General features: G+C 53.9%; 1 protein-coding gene across 1 annotated transcript; it reads left to right on the forward strand.

Annotated features, from left to right (window-relative positions):
* Positions 1 to 382: 382 nt before the first annotated feature.
* CLSTN3 (calsyntenin 3) lies at positions 383 to 26,706 on the forward strand (the record flags this gene model as incomplete). The annotated part of the gene is made up of 18 exons (XM_082849785.1): positions 383 to 446; positions 2,735 to 2,857; positions 3,300 to 3,495; positions 5,079 to 5,287; positions 5,541 to 5,690; positions 5,948 to 6,133; positions 6,717 to 6,998; positions 7,818 to 7,930; positions 11,103 to 11,265; positions 12,026 to 12,082; positions 12,790 to 12,947; positions 13,079 to 13,227; positions 18,623 to 18,849; positions 19,152 to 19,322; positions 20,494 to 20,639; positions 20,858 to 20,993; positions 26,162 to 26,364; positions 26,467 to 26,706. 18 exons carry the CDS (start codon positions 383 to 385, stop codon positions 26,605 to 26,607), a joined length of 2,874 nt encoding a protein of 957 aa, XP_082705911.1. The 3' UTR covers positions 26,608 to 26,706.

Below are 26,706 nucleotides of genomic sequence, written 5' to 3' on the forward strand. Positions count from 1 at the left end.
CCCCACCCCCCCGCAGCACCTGCCCCCCCATCAGTCACCCGATTGGCCAGCGGCCCCATCAATCCTCGCCTGGCCGTGCTGACGTCATCCTGCAGTAGCGGGGATGGGGTGGGCATGAGAGAAAGAGCCAGGACGCGGGGCTCCAGAGCGAAGGAGAAGCAGCCACTGCCAGTCCCCCCCTCAGCCGCCCAGGTTGGGGGGCTGCTCAGGTCTGCTCTATGGACTAGGGTGGGCGGCAGGCTCCTTTCTGTCTCTGCCCTGCTGCCTGCTCTCTTCCCTCCCCTCCTTGGAGAGCCCCTGCATCCCTCCCCCAAGGTGGAATACGCGGGCTTGAGGCTCCCGGGGGAGAGCGATCGGGGCCCGGCGCTGCCCGCGCCACACCATGACCCTCCTGCTGTTGTTCCTCTTGCTCGGCTCCCGGCTCCCCTCCAGCTCCTGCAACAAAGGTGAGTGAGGCGGGGGGCGGGGGCACTGAAGGAGGGGTCTCAGGCAGGGCGGGGTGGGCAGGAGCCCTTAAGGCTCCCTGGCCCATGACAGGTGGTTCTTCAGACCACCTCCCTTCCCATCCGTTTTCTCAGACCTGCCCCCTTCTCTTCTCCCTCGCATCCCCCTTCCCACATCCTCCTCTCCGGTCCATCTCTACCCATGTGCTTCTCTTGCTCCCATTTGGTCCCCATTCCCATCCTGGGCTCTCTCTCTCCCCCTCCCCCAATTTCTCCCTCCTGGAGCTATCTCAGGTCTCAGAAGGACTTGCCCCTGAGGGGCGATACGCATCTCTGGGCGGGTCTCCGTTTTCACCGGGGTGTGCCGGGGCTGAGGGTGTGTAGCACATCCATCTGGTTCCTCTCCATCCCATCCTGGGGAGAAACTGTTCCCTGCAGCTCAGCGATTCGGAGCACGTATGTTTTGGCGTGTTCCTCTGCATCCGTAACCTTCCGTCTGCATGCAGCTGGGCCGAGGGTTACCAGAGCTGCCCTCTCTGCAGACAGCAGATAAATTCAGCTGGGTGAGGCCGTCCGAGGGACCAGGGGGGAGGGAGGGGGTGGGGGCCGAGGGCTCAAGTAGGTGGAGACTGGGCAGGGAAGGGCAGAGGTGGGTGTCTGGGAGTGTTAATTGAGTGGTGAGAGGGGAAGGGAGAAGGAGAAGGGAGATGAGGTGTGGGAGGGGATGAGAAGGGGGTGGACCAGGGTCAAGGTGGAGGCCAAAAAAAAAAAAAGAGAGAGAGAGGAATGAAAGGGAAATCAGGAAGAACAGGTGAGGAGAGGGGGACGGGAGAGTCCAGGAGGGAAAAGACAGGGAGCCCAGGAGTCAGTGAGAGGAGATGGACACAAGGAGAGAGTCGGGGGCCGAGAGGAAGGCAGCAGAAGGGTGGGGTGGGGCGTGAGCTGTGTGCAGCCCCTCCATCCTCGGCTCAGTCTCTGACCTCAGCCGGCTTCCGAGCCTCCTGCCACTTCCTGTGCTGGCTTCTGGGCACCATCTTGTGGCTTTCTCCTCTGCCACTAGAGAAGGGGGTCATGGTGGGTCCTCGGCGAGGAAGGGGCCGGCATTCAGATACCAGAAGGCTTTGGGGGATGTCACTGGAAGAAAGAATGGAAATCAGGATTGCTTGCTCACCGTGACATACTGGGGATGACTTTCCTTTTGGAGACTCAGTTTCCCTCTGATGATATGTCTTCCTCTGCCCAGGTCTCGCTGATGGGCCATCGTGGATGTGCTTTGGGAGCTTAGGGGTTGGCTTGATGGGATCCAATAGAGCAGGCAGTAGAGGTTGGCGTTGGTGAGGGGAAGGGAGCCCCTCACCAGGCTGGTGGGAGATTGGTCCTGGGGAGGAGACGTGATTGAGTTGAGTCTGGTAGCAGATGGGCAGATCTGGAGACTGAGTGAGTCCCACATCCATTGTGGATCGGCTGGTGGCTGAAGGGAAGAGGGGTGGGGTAGGCGAGAATTAGGACTCAGCCATGAGTCTGTATAAGAGCGGGGCTCAGGGAGTGTGGGGTTGGGTGGCCTTCTGGGGGACATAGGACCGTGCTGGTTAGGAGTGTGTTCTCTGGGTGTGAGGGTGAGAAGCAGGGAGAGGATTTGTCGTGTTTCTAGGCCATTTCAATAATCCCTGAGGATGTCGGCTCTGCTCGGCCCAGCCGTTCAGCATTGATTCCTCTGCTCCATCCCTGCCTCTCTCTCCTCCTCCCTCTGTCCTATATATTTTCCCTTCCCTCTTTTCTCCTCTTCCCTCTCCTCTGGGAGAATGGCCTTAGGATGGGGCTTGGCCGGGAGAAGAAGGGATCAGGATTGAAATGGGGTGGTGGTGGTGGAGATGATAAACAATCAGGATCTCAGGAAGCTTCTAGTCTGCTTTTCCTAACCTCAACTCTGCCCTTAATCTATCTCTTCCCTTTTCCAGGGCCTTCTGATGGCCCACCACTGCTCCCTGAAGGCCCGGTGTCCACACTCTAGCTCTTGAAATCCCTAAAGAAAGTCTCCACCTTCTGACCAGGTTTCCCAGGGGACATGGCAGTCCCCCTCCCCCCAGGGCAGGCTGTGGCCATGGAAACTGTCTATCTTGTGACCTCCCGCAGACCCTCTGACTCCCTTCATGGCTGATTTCTTGTCCTCAGTCCTTTCTCCTGCAGGTGCTTCTGCAGGGGCTGGACAGGGTGGTGATGCTGGAGTGTGTTGTCTGGAGGTGGAGGGCCAGCTCACAGGTGCTTCCTTTCCTCTCCCTGGGGCGGGGCAGCCAACAAGCACAAGCCATGGATCGAGGCGGAATACCAGGGCATCGTCATGGAGAACGACAACACTGTTCTGCTGAACCCACCACTCTTTGCTTTGGACAAGGATGCCCCCCTGCGCTATGCAGGTAAGTGGGGTTGGGGCAGAGGAGGGCGGGTAGGATAGAGAGAAGTGGGTGGGAGGGCAGGGGCAAGGGAGGAGAGGGGAGGTCCTGGGAGGGAGAGCAGTGAGGACATGGGGGAAGAGGAAGAAGTAGACTCTAGGAGGAAACGGGCCACAGCGAGGAACGGTGGTAAAATAAAGGGGGCCAGAGAGGAGGACGTGGGCAGGTGGGGGTCAACGCAGTCAGACTTTGCCAGGTCTCAGACCTGGGGGCTCTGAGAGGTTGCCGCTCAGGGAAGCTGGTGTTGGAGCTGATTGTCTGATAATGAATGCTTTTCCATGTGCAAGAGAAGGGACAGGGGTTTGGAAGGAGAGGTGAAGTGGGAGCCTGAGGGGGGTTGGCGAGTGTGGGAAGGAGACCCTGGAGGTGGTGCAGGAGCTGCGTCCTTCCCTCCCCCTCTGGCCAGGCGAGATCTGTGGCTTCCGGCTCCATGGGTCTGGGGTGCCCTTTGAGGCCGTGATCCTGGACAAGGCGACAGGAGAAGGGCTGATCCGGGCTAAGGAACCCGTGGACTGCGAGGCCCAGAAGGAACACACCTTCACCATCCAGGCCTATGACTGCGGCGAGGGCCCCGACGGGGCTAACACCAAGAAGTCCCACAAGTGAGGACGCTCCTGTCCCCTGCCCTCTGCTGCAGGCCCCCCACCTCCTCCCAGGCCCCTCACCATCCTCTGTCCTCGCCGTCACTGACTACCCCCTCCCCTCTCTGCTCCTGGGGTTTAGGGACGGGGCCTTGTCGTCCAGGAGCCTTCAGCCAAGGGGACAGAAGCACGTGGTAGAACTCAGTGGGATCTAATCTTGGCTCTGCGTCTTATGACCTTGGGCAACTTCTTAGCCTTTCTGGATTTGCTTTTCCTTGTCTGTAAAATGGGGTGATGGTGATGCCTACTTCTTCAGGTTACTGTGGAGATGAAAGGAGATGGTTTGTATAAAAAGCAGGCGCTGCAGTGCCTGACACTGAAAGGGCTCAGTACCCGGAGTCAGGATGCTGAGAGAACGAGGAAGAGGACGGTACAGTCAGCGCACACCCACATTCCTTCCGACCGTCCAGCCGTCTGCAGCGTGTGCCACACTCACACACAGAGCATGCGCACACACAGCAGTGGGTGAGGGTGGGCAGGAGATGGCTACGGCGGGAAGAAGGCTGGGGCCCAGGGCTCCGACATCTGTTCCCAGCTCACTTCTCCTTCGAGAATGGGAGGAAGATGGGCAGTCAGGACTCCTGGGCCACTACGAGGCACTAGAGATAAACCACTCCTTGTGATGACACAGTTTCCCATTTAGAGACAGAACCCTTGCCTCTGGGCCCTGGGTGCCAGGATCTGGGCTGGGGGCAGGGCTCCGCATGAAGGGCTTAGCCCCTCCCCAACCTCTGCTTGCCCCGGGGGAGGGGGCACGGCCGGCTTGCTCACTGCACACGTCAGATGACTTGTGACTCTGGTACAAATGCCACTTCCCTGAATGTGTTTGCTTTTAATTTGGTTTTTATTCTGCATCTTCCTTTTTTTCTTTAAGAAGGTTTATTTATTTATTTATTTATGGCTGTGTTGGGTCTTCGTTGCTGCACGCGGGCTTTCTCTAGTTGCGGCGAGCGGGGGTCTACTCTTCGTTGTGGTGCGCTGGCTTCTCATCACGGTGGCTTCTCGTTGTGGAGCATGGGGTCTAGGCACCTGGGCTTCAGTAGTTGTGGCTCCCGGGCTCTAGAGCGCAGGCTCAGTAGTTGTGGCACACGGGCTTAGTTGCTCCGCGGCACGTGGGATCTTCCCGGACCAGGGCTCGAACCCGTGTCCCCTGCATTGGCAGGTGGATTCTTAACCACTGCGCCACCAGGGAAGCCCCTGCATCTTCCTTGATTATCCCATTGGATTTGACTCTCATGAAGGAATAACCGGCTGGACACAGAATCCTCTGTCTCGCGTGGCTGTCCCCAACTTATAGCATTCTGTATAGAAGTCATCAAAATGGGCCGCTGGTATCCCCTGGGGTCGTTCCTCACCCCGTACATCAGTCACCCTTTCCCCGGTGGTGCCTGTCCCTTGCTGTGCCTAGTGCCCTGGCTGGGGGGATGAGCGTGCCCACTGCCCCGGGCTCCAGGACCTGCTGGTCCTGCCTGCTCTGCTTCCCTGTCTGGACTCCTAGTTGTGGCTGACTTTTCCTTGTCCTCCTCCCGCTCTGGCACCTGCAGGGCCACCGTGCACGTGCGAGTCAATGACGTGAATGAATTTGCCCCAGTGTTTGTGGAGCGGCTGTACCGCGCGGCCGTGACCGAGGGGAAGCTGTACGACCGCATCCTGCGGGTGGAGGCCATCGATGGCGACTGCTCCCCCCAGTACAGCCAGATCTGCTACTACGAGATTCTCACGCCCAACACCCCCTTCCTCATCGACAACGATGGTGAGCGCCTGCCACCCCAGCTGCTCCGCCCTGGGCGCCTGCGTCCCTCAGGACATCTCGGGGCTGTGCCCTCCACTTCTGTCCCTCACATCCTCATTCCTCACCCTCCTTCCCAGATGTGGAGCCTCCTTCCCTAGATTCCTTCCTCCCAGCTTCCCGCTGTCTAATTCACCTGCTGCCCTATTGGCTAACAAGTCCTCCCCAGACTTTCTCTAGTGCACCTGACCCTCTCCATCCCCCACCCCCACCCCAGGGAACATTGAGAACACGGAGAAGCTGCAGTACAGTGGCGAGAAGCTCTACAAGTTCACGGTGACGGCTTATGACTGCGGGAAGAAGCGGGCGGTGGATGACGCTGAGGTGGAGATCCAGGTGAAGCCCACCTGTAAACCCAGCTGGCAAGGTGAGGAGCTCTGCTCTGGGACCTGTCTTGTAACCCATCTTTCACCTTGGTGTCCCTTTGCATCCCTTCTGACAACCACAGGGGTTAGGCTAGGAGTCAGGGGAGGGATATTTGGGGAAGGCTTGTAGCTGCCTACCCTGGCTGGCTATTTTCGTAGGAGCCCGAGACTGTCCGTGGATGTGGCCGGAGCAGAATGGATAGGAGGGGCTGCCTTGCCCATCTCCATCTCCACTGCCAGCTCCCTCTCACCCCTGCAGGCTGGAACAAAAGGATTGAATATGCACCAGGCGCCGGGAGCTTGGCTTTGTTCCCTGGTATCCGCCTGGAGACCTGTGATGAACCTCTCTGGAACATTCAGGCCACCATAGAGCTGCAGACTAACCATGTGGCCAAGGGCTGTGACCGTGACAACTACTCAGAGCGGGCACTGAGGAAACTCTGTGGTGGGTGTGCTCCCCTTGGCTCCCCGGGCCTGTCCCCTGTGCCCCCTACCCCCAGCCTCTGCCTGAAACTCCTCTGCCTCTTTCTTAATAATCTGTCTTGGGAATTCCCTGGCAGTCCAGGGGGTAGGACTCTGCACTCGCATTGCAGAGGGAGCAGGTTCCATCCCGGATCCGGGAACTAAGGTCCTGCAAGCCGTGCGTTATGGCCAAAACCAAAAACAGAAATACTGAATCTGTCTTACATCTTCCTTTGCCCATCCATAGATGTATATATCTGCCGGCATGTGGCTATCTCTTGTGGTCCAAAGAGCACATAAATATGTGGGTGGCAAAGATGCATAACTGTGGCCCAAGAGAGGCACCAGATACATTATGGGACAATGGCAGGGAGAGATGACGAGTTGGAGTTGAGGTCACTGGAGAGCTATTCCTAGCCATTCCTTTCTCATCTCTGAAAGGCCAGAAGAGGCGGTGAGCGTAGCTGTGGGAAGTCTTTCCTTGTCCCTCTCTCCCTGCCTGCATATCCTGTTCCCCATCTGCTGCCTCTCCGCTCTGACACCTGTGCCTTTTGGGGCTCCGGCAGGCGCGGCCCCTGGGGAGGTGGATCTGCTGCCCATGCCCGGCCCCAATGCCAACTGGACGGCGGGCCTCTCGGTGCACTACAGCCAGGACAGCAGCCTTATCTACTGGTTCAACGGCACCCAAGCTGTGCAGGTGCCACTGGGTGGCACCGCTGGGCTGAGCTCCGGGCCCCAGGACAGCCTCAGTGACCATTTTACCCTGTCCTTGTGGATGAAGCACGGTGTAACCCCCAGCAAGGGCAAGAAGGAAGAGGAAACCATCGTGTGTAACACTGTCCCAAACGGTGAGCCTTCCCTAGGGCACCCGTCTGCATGTGGAGAGACTGGCTTCTGGTCCTGCCTCTGTCACCGTCCAGTCTGTGACTGTGGACGCGTCACTCCTCTCTCTTCATCTGTAAGAGAGCAGCACTAGGCTTCGTATTGCTGTGATTTACTCCCAGCATGACAAGCTGGGATCCTACTGCTCTCAGAGTGATGGAACCCTCATCGCCCGTCTCATCTGCAGCTGCCTCATCACGCTGCATCCACGTGTAGCAGACTGCCCCCCAGACCTGCTCCCCTTAAAGCCCCCCGTCACAGCCTGAGTAATGCTGTGCCCCATTCTTCCTCTTCCACCACCCCATCCTCCTTCTTTAAGGGCTAGTGGGCTCCAGCCCCCAGGACCCCTCTGCCTTCTATGGCAGTAGCACAGCCCTCTTGAGGGGCTCAGCCTTCACATCCTCTTTCATTTCTGCCTCTTCTCGGAGCTCATCTCTCTTGACCTGAAAAGGAGTGTTGCCCATGAAGTTTGTATTAACCAAAGGACCGGTAAAGATCTGAGTGGGGGCAGGCTGGCCAGTGTCCCCCCTCAGCCAGTCAGAGTGCCCAAGAGAAGCCCGACACTGGACTCTGTGTGTGTGTGTGTGTGTGTGTGTGTGTGTGTGTGTGTGTGAGAGAGAGAGAGAGAGAGAGAGAGAGAGAGAGAGAGAGAGAGAGAGAGAGAGAGAGGGAGAGGGAGAACCTAAAGGGATGAAGAGAATCCGGCATCCCCTCCCTCCTGGTGCTTTGAAGCTGTTTTTGCCCATGCTTTGTGTTTGACCTCTGTCCCCATCCTCTGCCCTCAGAGGACGGCTTCTCTCACTACTCGCTGACCGTCCACGGCTGCAGAATTGCCTTCCTCTACTGGCCTCTGCTGGAGAGTGCCCGGCCAGTCAAGTTCCTCTGGAAGCTGGAGCAGGTGAGGCCGGAGCCAGGCTCCTGGGAAAGCTGGGTGGATGTAACTTGCTTTCAGGCGAGGGGGTCCTAGGGCAGGGGTGGGCATTTTCTGGGTTGCCCTCTGTCCCTTCTTTCAATCTCCACTTTCAGTTCCTGACTATTTTTACACCTCCCTGCCCCCCGCCTTCGCTCCGTTTTCTTGTTCTCTTTTTCCAAGGCTTGTCTCTTGCAGAAAGCACTCCTGGATTAAAAGGAAGTAGGGAACAAATTACTTCGAACACCAAACCCGACCAACCATCTTTCTCCGCTTGTTTTCTTTCATCTGTTTCTTATCTAGAACCTTACCAGTGCAGATGCCTGACTCTCAAGCAGTTAGCATGCTGTAATTGAGGAAATAAGTAATCTGAGGTACATAGATTAGGTTTGAGTCCCGCTAGGGGAACTTCCTAGCCATGAAATCTTGGTTAATATGTTTACAACTCAGTTTTTTTTTTTACCTATGAGTTGAGGATAATAAGAATTCTATATCCCAGGGTTGTTGTAGGATTAAATGATGTAATAGACCTTTATAGACTAAAAAGCAGTATATATATATATATGTGTGTGTGTGTGTTTGTATATTTATATATCCATGCACATATATATATATATGCATATAAATCTCACTATTTTCATGGTTATGAGGGATAAATAAAAATGGGCAAAAAAGAAAAAAAAAAGAAAAGAAAAATCTCTTGAGCCAAGAGTTGCAGCCTCTTCTTTATTCATTCCCCAAGCTGACCACAGGGACCGTGGGGATGAACTGTGTTTCCATCTCCTTCTGTTTTTCTTGTAAGCCCCGGTGGAGTGTCTGAGTAAGCAAATGGCTGAAAAAAGGCAGGAAGTGGAAGAGAAAGAAAAAGGGGAACGAAAACCCACAAACTGGATAATTGAGGGCTGTCTCCAAAAGCTGCTTTTTGTGGCACTCTTTTTTTATTTTTTAATTTATTTTTTATCTTTTTTAACATCTTTATTGGAGTATAATTGCTTTACAATGGTGTGTTAGTTTCTGCTTTATAACAAAGTGAATCAGTTATACATATACATATGTCCCCATATCTCCTCCCTCTTGCGTCTCCCTCCCTCCCACCCTCCCTATCTCACCCCTCTAGGTGGTCACAAAGCACCGAGCTGATCTCCCTGCGCTATGTGACTGCTGCCCGCTAGCTATCTATTTTACATATGGTAGTGGATATATGTCCATGTCACTCTCTCACTTTGTCCCAGCTTACCCTTCCCCCTCCCTGTGTCTTCAAGTCTCTTCTCTATGGCTGCATCTTTATTCCTGTCCTGTTGTGGCACTCTTCTAAAGAGATATTCTGCCGTTTGCTTCTTCTGGATCTTTCTCCCACGTTGCTAATACTGGTAACATTCCTCTTTCTAGTTTTCTTTTATTTACCCTTATTTATTCAACAAAGATTTAGTAAATACCAATTCCCTGCCATTCTACTAGGTTCTGGGGATACAATGGGGTCTAAGATGGAACAAAATCTCTGCCTTCATGGAGCTTACATTTTAGTTGAGGAGATAGATTTTTAAAAAGTAAGCAGACATATAAACATGATAAATTGTGATAAATGCTGTGAAAGAAGAAGCAAGGGACTGAGGTAGAGAATAGGAGGCAAGGAGAAGGGAACTCACTTTAGATTGGTTGCTCAGGGAAGGTCTGATAGAAGTGAAATGTAAGCTCATCCTGAAGGATGAGACAGAGCTGTGAGAGAGAGTTCCAGGCAGAGGGAAGAGCAGATGCAAAGGCCCTGAGGCAGGAAAGGGATCAACATGTTGCAAGCACGGAAAGAGGACCAGGGAGTTAGAGCACAGTGAACAAGGGCAGAGACTGGATTTGAGGTTGGAGAGCTGGACAGTAATCAGGTGTATGGTGGACTTTGTTAGTTGGGGTCATTTGGATTTTGTCCTATAAGTCTTTTGAAGGGTTTACAGCAGGGACGTGACCTGATCAGATTTACATTGTAAGAAGATCTCTTTGTATATGTATAAGTGATTCACTTTGCTGTACACCTGAAACTAACACAACATTGTAAATCAACTACACTCCAATTAAAAAAAAAATCTTAAATTTTGAAGGTGCTCCTCCACCAAATTTGGGATGTATTTCTCAAATTAAATATAAATTTTTGGGATTTCCCTGGTGGCGTGGTGGTTAAGAATCTGCCTGCCAATGCAGGGGACAAGGGTTCGATCCCTGGTCTGGGATGCTGCACATGCCGCAGAGCAATTAAGCCCGTGTGCCACAACTACTGAGCCTGTGCTCTAGAGCCCGCGAGCCACACCTACTGAGTCCGCGAGCTGCAACGAGTGAAGCTCACGCGCCTAGAGCCGGTGCTCCGCAACAAGAGAAGCCACCGCAATAAGCCCACGCACTGCAACAAAAAGTAGCCCCCGCTCGCCGCAACTAGAGAAAGCCTGCATGCAGCAACAAAGACCCAACGCAGCCAAAAAAAAAAAAATTTTTTTTGTTGCAAAAATAGGAAGGATTTTTCTAATTTTGCTTCAGAAAAGATTTGGTTACAAGTAATTTATTTAATTTGCAATTAGCTATGGATTTTCAACAATTGTCATTTATATTTGGGAACATTTGTGAAGTGAGGAGGATCCAATCTTTTCAAATGTAATGAGTTGTTAATGAATCCTAAGTTTGACAACATTAAATTCAGTAGTGATTTAAAGATTAAAAAAAAAAAAGAAGAAGATCCCTTTGGCAACTATGGGAGGAAGGTCTCGGAGACACCTAAGAGTGTAAGTGCTCAGACGAGACTGTTGTAACAGAGAGAGACTGGGGACTTGAATGATTGGGTGGCAATGGAGATGGAGAAAACGGCACAGAAACCCACAGCTTTTAGTTCTGTTTGGACTCGGGATGGACAGCACCTGCTGACGGACTCCTCTTAGGAATGTTGATGCTTCTAAAGGTTTACCTGCAGAGTGGAATTTTAGGTACGAGGTTGGAGCCTGATAGATTCTGGGCAAGGATATTACTCCTTTAGCTGGGTGGGCAGCAATTCACCAGTAGGACCTGTTGATAGGACAGGCACTACGAGGGACTGTGCCCTGCCTCCCAGGAGGTGGGGCAGTGCCTTGCGTTCGTTCCCTGGGGATGGTGTGACTGACAGGTTCCTGCCCTTCCCCACCCCCAGGTCTGCGATGACGAGTGGCACCACTATGCTTTGAACCTCGAGTTCCCCACGGTCACACTCTATGCCGATGGCATCTCTTTCGACCCTGCCCTCATCCACGACAATGGTCTCATCCACCCGCCCCGACGGGAGCCTGCGCTCATGATTGGGGCCTGCTGGGCTGGTAAGTCCCGCTGAGCTTCTCCATGGAGGCGCTAATGGTTGGGACCTCCCGTGGCTGATGGAGGAGCAAAAGGGCAGCCTGACCTCATGAGCTCATCGCCCTGCAGTTGGGCAGGGAGGCTGGGAAAGATCTCTTGGGGAGGAGACCACAGTCCCTCAGGTGTCCTTCCTGTTGGACTGGTCATCACCTCTGACTTGGAGGAGTTTCCTGCTCAGGCAACACCAGCATCTTTCTTTCTGTAACTTCAGTCACTTCCCACTTTGTTCCCTCCCAGTGATGATGACTCCACAGCCCATTCACCTGCTGGAGGACAGTAACCCTGCAGAGAGTCAGCAACCTTCTAACTTTTAAGCTGTTTCTTTCATTTTTTCCTTCTGGGAGGGTGTGTATGTGGTGTGTTTGTGTGTGTGTGGTGTGTGGTGTATTTGCATATGTGGTGGGTGTATGTATGTGGTGTATCTGGTTTGTGTGTATAGTGTATCTCTGTATGTGTGTGTGTGTGTGTGTGTGTGTGTGTGTGTGTGTGTGTGTGTGTGTGTGTGTGTGTTGTACCAGAGCCCTTATATTTCCTCAGCAGCATATTTGGAGTTTGTCTATAACAGAGGCCTGAGATAATCTCAGACATGACAAAAGGAGGGTTGGGATTCAGCAGAGAGGTTCAAGTCCTACACAGGCAGGGGCAACGCCTGGAAGACCTCCCCGTCCTCTCTGTCAATCTGGCCACACATCCCTGAGCTCACTGGCACTTTTTCTCCCCCAGAGGAGAAGAACAAAGAGAAGGAAAAGGGAGGCGACAACAGTACGGACGCCACAGCAGGTACTTGCGTGTGAGATCTGGAGGCCGGAGAGCTAGCATCTCAGTTTAGGGCTCCGGCTCCCGCTCCCGCGTCCGCATGGCCCTACCCGGCCTCACCGTTCACCGCCTCGCCCACCACCAGGGGGCAGAGCCTCCGAGCATCGCAGGCAGGCGGGCTCGCCCGGGAGAGGGCGGCCAGATGGAGCCGGGCTGGGCGCCGGTGTCCTTTCCTGCCCACGGAGTGAAGTCGAGGGTTCTCGTGCTGGCTTTCCGCGTGGCAGAGCGCAGAGGGCAGGAGGCAGCCACGCGGCCGGGAGAGCTGGGCATCCCTGAAGCTCACGCGCATCCTTCCCGGTGCTCCCTGCATGCACCGTGAAGACCCCCTCGCGCACTCTCCTCGTTTTCTGCCTTGAGTCTCCTCTTTCCTCCCTTTGGTCCTGCTTTCCTTCTCTTTCTGCCTCTGCCGGAAGCTTTTCTCATTTCTGTGGCTTCTATTTTTCGCCCTCCGTCTCCCCCCCACTCCCCGCCCACCCCCGGTTTTATTCTGTCTTCTCGCTCTGCCTTGTCCCATCTTCCCTTAGCCTCCCTTGCCGCTCATCAATCTTTTCTTCTTTTGGCTTCCACCTGGCTCCTTCCCGTCTCCCTTCTCCAGCCTGCTGTTCTTTCTCTCAGCCCCCTCTTCTTACGCCTCCTCTCACCTCTGGTCCGCCCCTGTGTTCCTGCCCTAGGAGACCCCTTGCCGATCCACCACTACTTCCACGGCTACCTGGCTGGTTTCAGCGTGCGCTCAGGTCGCCTGGAGAGCCGTGAGGTCATCGAGTGCCTCTATGCATGTCGGGAGGGGCTGGACTATAGGGATTTCGAGAGCCTGGGCAAAGGCATGAAGGTATCGCCCCTTCCTCTAGCCCCCTCCCTCCAGGCATGGCCCCTGACCCCGCCCTTCCCCACCCCCACCTCTGCTCCCTTCCTCTCCCGCCTCTGGTCGCGCTCTCAGCCCTGTCTGTGTCTGGGGCCCAGGTCCACGTGAACCCCTCGCAGTCCCTGCTCACCCTGGAGGGGGACGATGTGGAGACCTTCAACCATGCCCTGCAGCATGTGGCTTACATGAACACTCTGCGCTTTGCCACGCCCGGCGTCAGACCCCTGCGCCTCACTACTGCTGTCAAGTGAGTGTTGGGTGGGCGGGCCAGTCACGGAACAGAGCCAGACAGTGTCAGAACTCCTTGGCCTTAGGCACCACCGACGGCAAGGCACACCTCCCTCGTTTCAGGGATGAAAAACTGACCTGCCCAATTGACACAGCAATGCCGGGAGAAGAGCCTGGACCAGACTCAGATTTTCCAATAAAGGGTTCATGACTCTTCCCACTGAAGCACACCTCCAGGATTTGGGGGGTTTTAATCTCTGTGTCTCTGTGCTGATATGTAAAGTGGGACAGAAGAGGGTACTGGATTGGGAGCCGGGAGACCTGACACTAATTCTGACTCAGTACTAATTCTCTGGATGACCTTGGGCAAAGACCTCTAGTTGCTTGATTAATCAACCTCTTGCAAGATCAAACAGGATGATCTAAGTCTGGGGATTGGCAGCCGATGGCCCCAGGATCAAATCTGGCCTGCCGCTCATTTGCATATTGTTTATGGAAATGAGCTGCTTTCACCCTATGATGGCAGGGCTGAGTAGCTGGGACAGAGACTGGTACAAAAAGTCGAAAATATTTACCGTCTGGCCCTTCCTAGAAAAGGTTTGCTGACTTTTGAGTTCTAAGTGAAGGATTCTGAATTCTTTAAATGAAAAACTCTGCATTACTTCAAGGTTTAAGTATATTAGGTATTTAAAAATACAGACTGAGAGGTCATGAAAGCCTAAGAGTTATGGACACAGAGTCTTTTACTTACTAGCTTTTTAAAAATAAATTTATTTGTTTATTTTTGGCCGCATTGGGTCTTCGTTGGTGTGCGCGGCCTTCTCATTGCAGTGGCTTCTCTTGTTGCGGAGCACGGGCTCTAGGCGCGCAGGCTTCAGCAGTTGTGGTGCGCGGGCTTCAGTAGTTGTGGCACGCGGGCTCAGTAGCTGTAGCTCGTGGGCTCAGTAGTTGTGGTACACGGGCTTAGTTGTTCTGCGGCATGTGGGATCTTCCCAGACCAGGGCTCGAACCCGTGTCCCCTGCACTGGCAGGCGGATTCTTAACCACTCCGCCACCAGGGAAGCCCCTTACTAGCTTTTTAGCACTGAGAAAATGCCATAGAGCAGGGATAACAATAGAATCTAACTCATGGAAGTGTTGTGAGGGTAAATGATAGCATCCAGATCAAATGCCCAGAGAAGTACCTGTGCTGTCAACACTGGCTACTGTTATACGAAGGCATTTTCACCCCGTATTATGTTGATGGGGCAGTTTTTAGGAGCTACTGCCATCCAGTGGGTGGATCACATAATGTAAGGGTCAGGATTCCTGTGTTCCCTTCTCCCCTGCTCTGCCTCAGTTTCTCCAAAAGCTATCTGAAGAGAAACATCTCTGACTTGTCCCTATCCTGGCATGGGTGGGTTTGGAGAGGAGAGGGCTCTGAGCCCTGGACAGTGACTGGGCATGACTGTCAGGCCTCCCAGAGCTTTGGAAGGCAGGGACAGGGCTTTGGGGAATTGGGCTGCTGGTCCACGGTGTGGTCCTGGTGGGGAGCTGAAGGCCACGGCAGATGAGGTCACGTGGGTGCAGATCTGTGCTGAGGATGCGCCCCACCGTGTTCTAGTCAGAACTCTAGCTGTTAGAGGGCTCTCACCCAGCTACGAAGGTATGAAGGGCTTCATCCCTCAGGGACCAAGGAATGGCTTCATCCCCTTCGTAGGCTCAGGAGTCACGGCAGAGGGAGGGCTCTGTCTTCTGGCTTAGGGTGGAGCTCTGCATGGGGCAACCCCACAAGGGGGGAGTTGACACCCTCTTTGTTGACTGTCTTATTTGAATTCCTCCAACCTCCTTCCTGCCCAGGGAAGAGGCTTATCCAAGGACTGGGAACCTGACGTTGCTCCTTCAGTAGAGAGAAGGGGCCTTTTTCCTTTATGAGGGTAAGAAAGAGAGAAGTCTCATTTCTCCATTTTAGGGCTACCATGTGGTTAGTGCTACCCTAACACTTCCTTGAGGTTGAAGGAGAAAATATAGAGGTGTGTGTGTGTGTGTGTGTGTGTGTGTGTGTGTGTGTGTGTGAGAGAGAGAGAGAGAGAGAGAGAAACAGGGAGAGACCGATACCCTTCCTGTGATGCATATCCTTGCCCTGGTCCATGTGGCTTCCCTAGCCTCCAGTGTTCAGTGCTGGGACCTCTGTCCATTTAAAGCCAGATTTATGCAGCCATTCAGTCAATGCAGCTTTCCCCTAAGTTGTCGTTGTTTCTTTTTAATCTCTTGGATTCTTGGAAAGCTCATCTGGCTACCACATCTTTTTCTCTGGCTTTGTTCTCTTTCCGTAGCTCTTGAATTTCTTCCTGCTTGTTGTAAGCTCCACCTAGAAGTTCTGCCAGCACCTCAGACAAACGAGCTAAAGCTTAATAATGAACTTCGATGCCTGAACTAGCGCCTCCCCCTGAATTCTCTGTTTCTGTAATGGTGTCTCTGTCCTTGCAGTTACCCCGGCTTGCAGCTTCTGAATCGCCTTTGATTCCTCCGTCTTTATCCTCCACACCCTATCGGTTACCAGGTCACCTAGATCCCGCTCTGCGCCCATGTCTGGCATCTGTCTCCTCTTTCTCCATCTCCAGCAGCTCTCATTACCTCTCATCGGGCCTATTGCTCTAGCCTCCTAACTAGTGGACTATCTCTAGTATTCTAACTTCAGTTCAGTTTCTACCCAGAGGCTAGGTTAGTGATCTGAAATCAGAATGTCCACCCTCACACTTCCCTGCTGAGGAAGACATCCATGGTTCCCTCCTGCCCACTGCACAAAACTTGCGCTCAAAGCCCATGACCATCTGGCTCAGCGTTTCCTGCCTCACGTTCCTCTACTTCCCTTCGTGTATTCCTCACCCTCCACTCTAGGGTCAACTTTCTGCCCTCCTCCAAAGGCTAGCTCACTTGCTACTTCTCTTGATTATTCCTACCCTCCCTTGCCAAATGGCCCACTCCCATCCTTAGCCAGAAACAACCTCTCTCCCACTCTGAACTCTCGTGGGTTTGTGTGATGGTGACCACGTTGGCTCTTGTTTTAAGGTTTGCGTGCCATTTCTAATCTCTTGACCCGTTCATTAGTGTCCTTCGGGTCTGGACCAGCCCCCTAGTACCTTTTGGGTCCCCTTTGGATCACCCATCACAGTGGGAGTGTCTGTTGGAGTCTGTGCTTCCAGAGTTAGCTGGGGTTGTTTTCCAGGAGGCTTTGATCCGGGTCTCGCTGGACGCCTGTGCAGACTGTCTCAGGTCCTACTCCTTCTGGCACAGGAGCTCAGCAGACTGTGGGTCTGGTACCTTCAGGGGCTCTGCATTCGTGGTATCCGCTGAGGTTACACCTTCTCCCTCTGGCTACAGTAGTCAAGCTGGGCCTGCTCGGTAGTGTGTGTGATAGTCCTTTCAACAAAATCATTTCTGTTAGCCCGGGTGTATGGACCACAGGCCCTGCTCTGGAATTACCACCTCCCCTGTGAAGACTGCGTGTTCAAGGGCCACTTCCTTTTTTTTTCGGCCGTGCCATGCACCTTGCAGGATCTTAGTTCCTTGACCAGGGTTTGAACCTGGGTCCAGGGCAGTGAAAGCGCCACGTCCTAACCACTGGACCACCAGGGACTTCCAAGGGGGCACTTGTTTACAAATAAATTCGACTAATGCAAACCCGCGTGGTGGCTGTGGTTTAGTGGAAGAATCGTGGACTTGGAATGAGAAGAATGGGTTCAAGCCTGGCCCGGGACACATATTTCTTATATGGCCAAGATGCTTGACCCGAGAGCTTTGGTTTCTTATCCCTATTGCAACAGCAGCCACGGAAGGTTAAATGAAAGAATGTGGACAAAATGCTTCACAAAGCAGAAAGCACTCTGAGAATTACTGATTGGCTGGAGGCAATCCTGGGAGCGTGTTCCCCGAGCTGCTGTGCTGTTGTTGGTTTGGGCCGGCTCAGTCCTCTAGGGAGGGTTTGTCTGGTACCAGGATCAGCGAGGCTTCATGGGATGGTGGATGCAGGTCCAAGATGGTCAGATTAGCTCACCTACTGAAATGTGTTTCTCTGATACTGGAGGGGATGAATTGGAGACACTCCAAGCAGGAGGACATCCTTTTTTTTTTTTTTTTTAAATTCACGTATAGTTGGTTCACAGTGTTGTTGTAATTTCTGCTGTACAGCATGATTCAGTTATACATACATATATGTGCTTTTTAAAATTCTTTTCCATTATGACTTATCATAGGACATTGAATATAGTTCCCTGTGCTATACAGTAGGACCTTGTTGTTTATCCATTCTATGTATAAAAGCTTACATCTGCTCACCCCAGCCTCCCACTCCATCCCTCCCCCAACCCCCTCCCCCTTGGGAACCACCAGTCTGTGCTCTACGTCTGTGATTCTGTTTCTGTTTCATAGATAGGTTTGTGTTGTATTTTAGATTCCACATAAGTGATATCATATGATATTTGTCTTTCTCTTTCTGACTTATTTCACTTAGTAGGATAATCTCTAGTTGTATCCATGTTGCTGCAAATGGCATTATGTTGTTCTTTTTGATGGCTGAGTAATATTCCATCGTATATATGTACCACATCTCCTTTATCCATTCATTTGTCAATGGACAGTTAGGTTGTTTCCATGTCTTGGCTATTGTGAATAGTGCTGCTATGAGCATAGGGATGTCTGTATCTTTTTGAATTATAGTTTGGAGGGCATCCTTTGATATGCTCCCCACCCCCACCCCACTTTTGTTGTTGAATATTTTTTCTTTTCTTCTTTTTTTTTTTTTCGGTACGCGGGCCTCTCACTGTTGTGGCCTCTCTCATTGCGGAGCACAGGCTCCGGATGCACAGGCCCAGCGGCCATGGCTTACGGGCCCAGCTGCTCCGTGGCATGTGGGATCTTCCCGGACCAGGACACGAACCCGTGTCCCCTGCATCGGCAGGCAGACTCTCAACCACTGCGCCACCAGGGAAGCCCTGTTGTTGAATATTTTTTGACACGTATCTACCAGATATTGTACTGAAACACACTTTTTTTTTTTTAACATCTTGGGTGAAGAGCTATGTATGTATATATATTTCTGTAAGTTCAGTTTGTAAAATACTGTTTGATAGATGTTCCATGGTCTTGGGGGTAGGGCATTGGTGATGTCATCATCCCCATAGGTCAGGGCTGCCTAACCTTCTGTCCCTGGCCCTTCCCTGCAGTGGTATCCTCCCTGGAAAGGGTATCTCCCCCTCCAGCTTTGCAATGGGGGTGATGGTCGTGCAGAGACACTATCCCCCTTTCTTCCCCTTTCCCTCCCTGACACGGGGTGCTCTCTGTAGAGGTGGAGGCCCAGAGTGGTCGTCAGAATATAGATTATAAGGGAGGGGATGATGGGGTCACAGGCTGCCTCTCTCCCTCTTCTCATATAGGTGCTTCAGCGAAGAATCCTGTGTCTCCATCCCCGACGTGGAAGGCTACGTGGTGGTGCTCCAGCCTGATGCCCCTCAGATCCTGCTGAGTGGCACTGCTCATTTTGCCCTCCCAGCTGTGGACTTCGAGGGACCCGAGGGGGTCCCTTTGTTCCCTGATCTTCAAATCACTTGCTCCATTTCTCACCAGGTGGAGGCCAAAAAGGACGAGAGTTGGCAGGGCACAGGTAAGGGTGACCTCAAGGAGTGATAGTGTCCAGAGAAGGGGTCCGTGTCTGGAACCAGAGTGAAGGAGAAGCTCTGGGGCTGGCCATGAGAGCGACAACATCCCTCATTCACTTTTCTAGAACCACTGACTGTTAGGAACGAGAGCCAGCGGGAGACCCCCGGGTGTCAGAAGGTTGATGGGTAGTGACGTTTTTGACAATGATGCTGGCAGCTCTCAGGGGATGAGCCCGGAAGGGGAGGAAGCGTGGCCATGAGGTGGGCCCTTCAGCTCTGACCCACATCCTGACTGCCTCCTGTCCAGTGACAGACACACGCATGTCGGATGAGATCGTGCACAACCTGGATGGCTGTGAGATTTCTCTGGTGGGGGATGACCTGGACCCCGAGCGGGAAAGCCTGCTCTTGGACGTGGCGTCCTTGCAGCAGCGAGGCTTGGAGCTCACCAACACATCTGCCTACCTCACCATTGCCGGTCAGTGGGGCCCAAGAACCTGTCCTCTCTCCTTGGGTGCGCCCCTCCCCGTGGTCAAGTCTCTGGGAAACTCAGAGGGTCCTCCTTCCAGGCTCAGGGATGTGGCCAAGTGCCCCCTTGCACCTTCCCTGCCTGGAATGTCCCCTGGCTTTCGGATTGTCCCTAGAGGTGGTGGCTGGGGTTTGGGCTCCTGATGGTTCTTTCCCAGCTTCTCTCTCCATCCCAGCTCACCTCCACTTTGGTCTCCACTCTTCTTTGGCTCAGTCTCTGAATAGCTTTCTTTTTTTTTAAGTTATTTATTTATTTTTGGCTGCATTGGGTCTTCATTGTTGCTGCGCGCGGGCTTTCTCTAGTTGTGGCGAGCGGGGGCTACTCTTTGTTGCGGTGTGCAGGCTTCTCACTGCGGTGGCTTCTCTTGTTGTGGAGCATGGGCTGTAGGCACGTGGGCTTTGGTAGTTGTGGCACACAGGCTCAGTAGCTGTGGCTCGAGGGCTCTAGAGCGCAGGCTCAGTAGTAGTGGCGCACAGGCTTAGTTGCTCTGTGGCATGTGGCAGCTTCCCGGACCAGGGATCGAAGCGTGTCCCCTGCATTGGCAGGCGGATTCTTAACCACTGTGCCACCAGGGAAGTCCTCTGAGTAGCTTTCTAATCCTCTAGCCGTTTGGTACTCGCCCTCTTCTCTGTCTTGCGTCTCACTAATCTCATGGACACAGCATAGCTTTAAGTCAAGTGCTCATCTCTTACCGTCTGGGTAATGATTTGTTGGTAGCTTCCCAGGGAAGCCTCATCCTCTCTGAAGGACGCTCCATCAGGGAGAATAGATGAGGCGGTCAGTTCCTTCCTGTTTCCGTTCCCTTCCAGAGCCTCACCGAGAACTTCTGTGTTATCCTCTCTCTGTTTCCCCCCTGCTGCCACCTCCCTCTGTCCTGCAGGGTGTTCCTATTTCCTTCTCTCCATCCCTCCTCCCAGCTCTCAGAGGAGGGCGGAGGCAGAAATGGAGCCTCGGTTACTCTATCCCAGTCAGTCGGAGCTGGTGGGGATGCAGGGGAGCGTCTCTCCATCTGAGAACTCGGGTCGCACCCCTGTTGAGGGGTGGCAGCTGGTGGGAGTCTGGGAGAGAGACTCCAGGCCTCTTCGCTGGCTCCTGCCCTGAGCTGCCTCCTGGTCGCCAGGGGTGGAGGGCATCACTGTGTATGAAGAGATCCTGAGGCTGGCTCGTTACCGGCTGCGACGCGGGGCTGCCCTCTATGCCAGGAAGTTCCGGCTTTCCTGCTCAGAAATGAATGGGCGTTACTCCAGCAATGAATTCGTCGTGGAGGTACCCAGAGTCCCCTTCCTTCCACAGCCAACCCCGCTGGCGAGGAGCCGGGGTGGGGTGGACTGAACCTGCTGGTGCGTGGGGATGGAAATTGCAGCCCAGGGGACTCCTGGCCCCGGCGGGGAAGCTGGGGGGCAGCGGGGGAGAGCTGGGCCCTCGGGGGCTGGAGGAGGGGCGGGGAGAAGCGAGCGTGCCCACTGAGCCTGCCCTCGCCCCAGGTCAGCGTCCTGCACAGCATGAACCGGGTCACTCACCCCAGCCACATGCTCAGCTCCCAGCAGTTCCTGCACCGAGGTCACCAGCCCCCACCTGAGATGGCTGGACACAGCCTGGCCAGCTCCCACCGGAACTCCAGTACGTAAGGCTGCGTGGGTCCAGCCGGGCGGGTGGGTGGAGGGAGTGGGTGGGCACGAGCGTCCTCCCCTCCACCACTGGGCCGTGGGGGTGGGGTGGGGGGAGGAACGGGGTGGAGCCATGGATTCTGTTCCCTGTGGAACTTGACTTAGTTGACGGCTGTGATCCAATCCCTTTATCCCCCAGATCATTCACTTTGCCTAGTGGAGAGTCCGAGCCTTGGGTCATCACAGGGGCACTCATGCCTGGGATCATGGTCTGTGTGGGTTTAGCCTTTGTTGTTCCTGCTGCCCTCCCCCAACAATATCAAGTTAGCCCTGGACCTAGGGATCCTCAATAGTGAAGCTACCAAGTATGTATTAAGCACCTACTGTATACTAGCACTGTCCACAATACAATTAAGAATACAAAATTTATAGGATAGATACAGTTCCTATCCTCAAGGAGAAAGTTGGTGCTATTGCCTGTGTAATTATGTGCTAACTATAAAGTCATCATAAGACTGTTTCTAAAACAAAATATGCAAACACGCCAAGTATTACATCCAGCTGGAGTGCTGCCCTTCAAAGCAATCTCATTCCCTGGCCGTGATTGTTTACTAGTGATGCAGTTTTTAATTCACAATTTAAGAGTTACTTAATTATAGAAAAACTGGAAACTGTAAGTATAAAGGAGAAAAGTCAGCCATAATTCCACCACAATTGGCCATTGTTAATATGGTGTTATTATTATGTGCCAACTTTTGTCTGTGCCTGTTTTTTTTTTTTCTTTTAACAAACTTGGGATCAAACTATTTTGTAACCTAATATTTACACCTAATATTATAAAATGAGTCTTCTCCCCCATTGTTAAAGACTGCAATGATTCTGATGTTGCTGGAAGTGATTTTTGGAATCCCTTTTGAGAATTGCTTTCAAAGTCAATTTATGAGATGCATTTATTTTTGTTCCTTTTGGTACATACCTTGCCTTTGGCCCAGTTCAGTATTACCCAACTTCAACATCCACTTTTGTCAGAGTTGGCTCTGTGTTTGTAAACATAAAACCAACTCTCAAAGGGTAGAGATTTGTCACTTTTTTAAAAAGTCAAAAGGCATATCTCAGGCTCTGAAGGCAATTCCCTAAAGAGTTCCAAAAATGCTTTCTTGGGAGGTCACGGTCACTGAACCCTACCCTGAAAGGACAGCTCGCACATCAACCATGTAATCGGAAGCATAATGAACACATCGGTGTGCCAGGCACCCTGCCCGTGGGCTTTACACCTATTAACCCAGTGAATCATTACAGACAAAAGATGGAATAGGTACTAGAATTATCCCCTCTAAAGGCAAAGAAATGGAGGCCCAGAGAGGTTAAGTACCTTATCCAAGGTCACACAGCTAAAACACGGTGGAGCCAGGATTCAAATCCAGGCAGCAGGATTCCAGAGCCCGTGCTCTAACCATCACCCTCTATACCCTGTCCATTTATGTTTGATGCTTTAAAAAAAAAAGTCTTGTTACTTTATAGTTGCATCTAATTTGGGGGAGCTCCTTAGGGCTTCCCAGTATGTCTTTGACTGAGGCTAGCTCCCTGGTACCCCCGGAGTTCAGTCTGTTTTCCTCTCCTTGGGCAGTGGCCACCACTGCACTGTCTCTTGTGTTTCCCTTTCCCTGGGACTGGCTCCCTTCATCCTTGCTCTTTCTGAAAACAACTGCAGACGCCTTTTTAAGTGTTCTTCCTGTGATTCCTACAGCAAAGCAGATGGAAGTAGGTGTGAGGAGGGGGTATAAGGCGTAACCAAGTTGCAAAGGTTCTAGGAAGCTTCACCCAATCTTTAGAGGTGTGTGAGTGAACTAAACCTGTTTTTGTTAAATAGACTTTTGGTGCCACAACTCCCTAGCTCTTCCTCCAGTTCTTTCACCGGGAATCATCCCACTCAGCCTCTTCGGGGCTGGATACTGGGTTCTGCCACTCAGATTAGGCTCAAGGCGCGTCCAGGTTGGCGTTGCTGCTGGGCTCGGTAAGACTCTCACCCTTGTTTCCTCTGCTTGCTCTGAGATCCCACCTGAGAGCGGCAGCCTGCTTTTGCCTTTTCCCTTGATTTTGGCCTGAGTAGGACACAGAGTTCATAGTTCACCTGAGGGCCCTGGTGATTGACATCTCCTGAGCTTATCAGGAGATCCATTTCATCAAACCTGTTCTATGTGCCCTTCCTGACTCTTCAAGGTGTTCTCTCCCTTTCCCCTCCCTCCCAGCCCCAAGAGTGGAGTTACAGGATTGTGGTTTTGCAATTTCAAATTACTCTGACCATGCAAAAGAGTAAGAGATAGAATTCCCTCCAACGAGACAGGGGCTTCATTTCTCTGAAGCTCCCAAGTGCATGAGGAAAGAGAGATCAGTGTGAACCAGGACAGTCAGCCGGGGAAGGTCCGGTGGTGCATTCAGACCTTGAGCTTGGACCTTGAAGCGTAGAAGCGTAGACGGACGTGAGGGAGAATGAGAGTTTGAGAACTGAGGGTGGGTGGGTGGTATGGGGGAGCTGTGTTTAGGGAGAACGAGGCTGTCTGAGAAGGGTAAGATGAGCGATGAAGACAACATTTATCCAGTCTTCCCAAATGTTGGTGCACATCACAATCGCCTGGGGAACAGTAAAAACGCTTGGTGCCTAGGCCATACCCAGACCAGTCCAATCAGAAGGTCTGGGGTCGGGGGCCAGGTATCAGGGGAGTTTAAAGATCCGCAGGTGATTCCAACGTGCAGCCAAGTTTGGAACCATTTCCCGGTTTGTTACCTACATGTATCCGAGACTTTGCGGAAAGACCTGCAGTGCAATAGGATACAAATAGAAAATGAAATTGGAAGCGAGGAGGAAAGGACAATGAGGAAGGAAGACGATGAAGCCAAGGGATAAGTCAGTTCATAAAATACCTGCTGTGAGATGCTGGGACGTTGCTAGAATGGCCAGCATTTGGACTCTGAGCTTCCTTGTAGCTGAAGCAGAAGGGAAGCTGAGCAGTTAGGAAAGTCCTAGGATGGGACCAACCAGTGCTTCAGGAGAAGCCCGGGGACCCAGAGCGGAAGGACGTTTCTCTCTAGGCTCTTCAGAAAGGGGGCTCCACGTGGGGCTGTGGACAGGGCTTCAACCCTGTCTCACAATCACACGGAACTAGGAGTTTCACACGGGCCACTGGCTAAAACTGAAACACCCCTTCGTGTTGTCCTTGGAGGTCATTCAAGGCCAGAATCAACTGCTTGGGTCTAATGTAGAAAGAAAGGTTGACGGTACTTCCTAAACTCTTGATTTTTGTCTGTAACTAATTTAAAAATCCTCCCATCTCCCTGGCCTCCTGGCTGATTAGAAACTAACCATACTTGTCTGCCTGCAGATAGAGGGTCTGCCTTTTGTCTTTCTTGTGGTCATTTCTTCTTCCAGGCAGTCAACTTGTCACTTCCGTCACCAGGCCAGGGGCTCAGAGGAGCAAATGCATTTGATTAAGGCACAGAACAGCAGCTTTGGCTCGTCATCACTGTGCCCCTAGAGCCATGTGCCCCCTGCTCTGGCCTCCACTCTGAGGAGGGGTTTCTGCTCCTTCTAGAGCCTGGGCTGAGCCACAGGGGCATTCTGCTGGTGGGGTCACTGCCCTCAGATCTTGCCCACTGACACGAAGACGCGGGAGGGGCTGCTGCCTACAGAGGAGCAGAAAGGGCAACTCTGCCTCCCCTGTCTCTTCCCCCATCCCCAGACAGTTGAGAAATTCTCATCCAGCCAGGCCTGTCTCTCCCCGGAGCCAGTGCCCGGGAGCCCACCTGGCCTGCTCAGCAGAGTCAGCTCTCGTTGGCCCCAGGTGGGCTATGGGTCAGGTCAGGCTGGGGACCGACCTGGCAGAGCGCCGTCAGGGCGGCCTCAGGCAGGGGGTGCTCCCACACCCGGGTGGCTCTGGAGCGCGTGGCAGCGTGTGTGTGCTGCCGGAGGATGGCTGTGCCGCAGGGGTGGGGAGCTCCCTGCACTCTGCTCTGTCTTTCAGCATGTGAGTCTTAGAGGCTGTGGGTAAATTCGTGTGCGTGTGTGCACGTGTGTGTGTGTACAGGAGGTGGGCAAGGCTGTGCTCACGGCTGTTGGCTCTGTGGCCCTCAGGGCCCAGGTCTGTGGCGTTTACACCTTCCTGCAGGGGTTCTCCTGGTCTGCCCAGCTGGCGGGGAGCTGGGTGGCACTGCACGTGTGGCTCTCCTGTGCCTTGGTGGAGACCCTCAGGCGCGTCCCTTTGATGCTGCCGTGCGAGCAGGTCTCCAGGTGGCTGGTGTGGGCAGCTGTGCAGGCCGGCAGAGGCCCGGTGCAAGTGTGGGGCACGGTGAGCCCGGTCCAGCTGGGTGCCCACACGCTCTTCCTGGGCGCGTACCTGCGCCTGCACGTCTGCTTTGCTGCCATCAGCTCTAAGGTCCGAGTGAGGGTCCACGCGCCCTTCTGCGTCTCACTGCCCTTCAGAGTCCACGGCCCCCTGAGCCCGGGCTTCAAAGTGAGGCTGTGGGCCCAGAGGCTTGACAGGGCCGAGGGGGAGGTGGGTGTACCCCAAGGGGAGCAGAGGCCCCAGGTGTCCAGGAGGCTCGAGCCTGCAAGGAGATGGGAGGTGTTACTGAGCAGGGCTGAGCTCTGTCCAGGCGGGCGCGTGAAGGGGCTGCTCTCTGTGCCCTGGACCTGTGCCCAGCTTGGGCGCCAGGCCACGCTTGGAGCTTTTGCTCCTCCTATTATGACGCAGGAGAAAGAACATTCTCTCCTCTTGCACTGTCAGGCCTGTGTGGCCGCCTCTCTCCTTTCCCTGCTGGGCTCTGGGGACCTCCTTCCTGGACTACGTGGTCCCTGGGGAAGGCACAGGCAGAAGGACCCGGCAGGGCCCAGGCCTTGCCCTCTGTGCGCTGAGAACAGGGCTGCTCAGGACAGCGTTGGGCTGGGAGCCCTTCTCTTCCCCCTGCCCTCGCCTCCTCTGCAGATCTCCCTCCCTCAGGCTCTCTGTCCCTCCCCGTCTCCGCCCTTCCCCGGGGGGAGCTCTACTTTTCCTCCAGCTTCTGCAGGGCAGACCCCTCTTCTGGGCCATCATGGACCCTGCCTTCTGCTCGGGGACTCCCTCTGCCCAGGCCCCCGACTCCGCCCCTGAGCGGGGTGTGCTCAGGTGCGCCTGGCTCTCCCCGCAGTGGTCCCGAGTGCTGCGACCCTCATCATCGTGGTGTGCGTGGGCTTCCTGGTGCTCATGGTCGTCCTGGGCCTCGTGCGCATCCACTCGCTGCACCGCCGCGTCTCGGGGGCCGGCGGGCCCCCGGGGGCCTCCAGTGACCCCAAGGATCCCGACCTCTTCTGGGATGACTCGGCTCTCACCATTATCGTGAACCCCATGGAGGTGCGCGGGGGGCGGGGCGTGTCGGCAGCGTCAGGGCGCAGCTGGGGCGCACTGCCAGCATGCGGACTCCCGCTGAGCTCCCCCTCTCCCTGCCGTCCCCAGTCCTACCAGGGCCGGCAGGCCTCCATGGCGGGCGCTGCGGGCAGCCAGCAGGAGGACGAGGACAGCAGCGACTCCGAGGCAGCCGACTCGCCGAGCAGCGACGAGAGACGCATCATCGAGACCCCCCCTCACCGCTACTAAGGCTTCCACCCCTCCCCAGACAGAGAGAGGATTCCGCCCTGGTGAGACAGACACCCCCCCGAAGAGAGAGGAGGACACGCTGAGAGAAGAGAGACCCAG

This window comes from Leucopleurus acutus (genome assembly GCF_964270905.1).
Source record: "Leucopleurus acutus genome assembly, chromosome: 11".
NCBI lineage: Eukaryota > Metazoa > Chordata > Mammalia > Artiodactyla > Delphinidae > Leucopleurus > Leucopleurus acutus.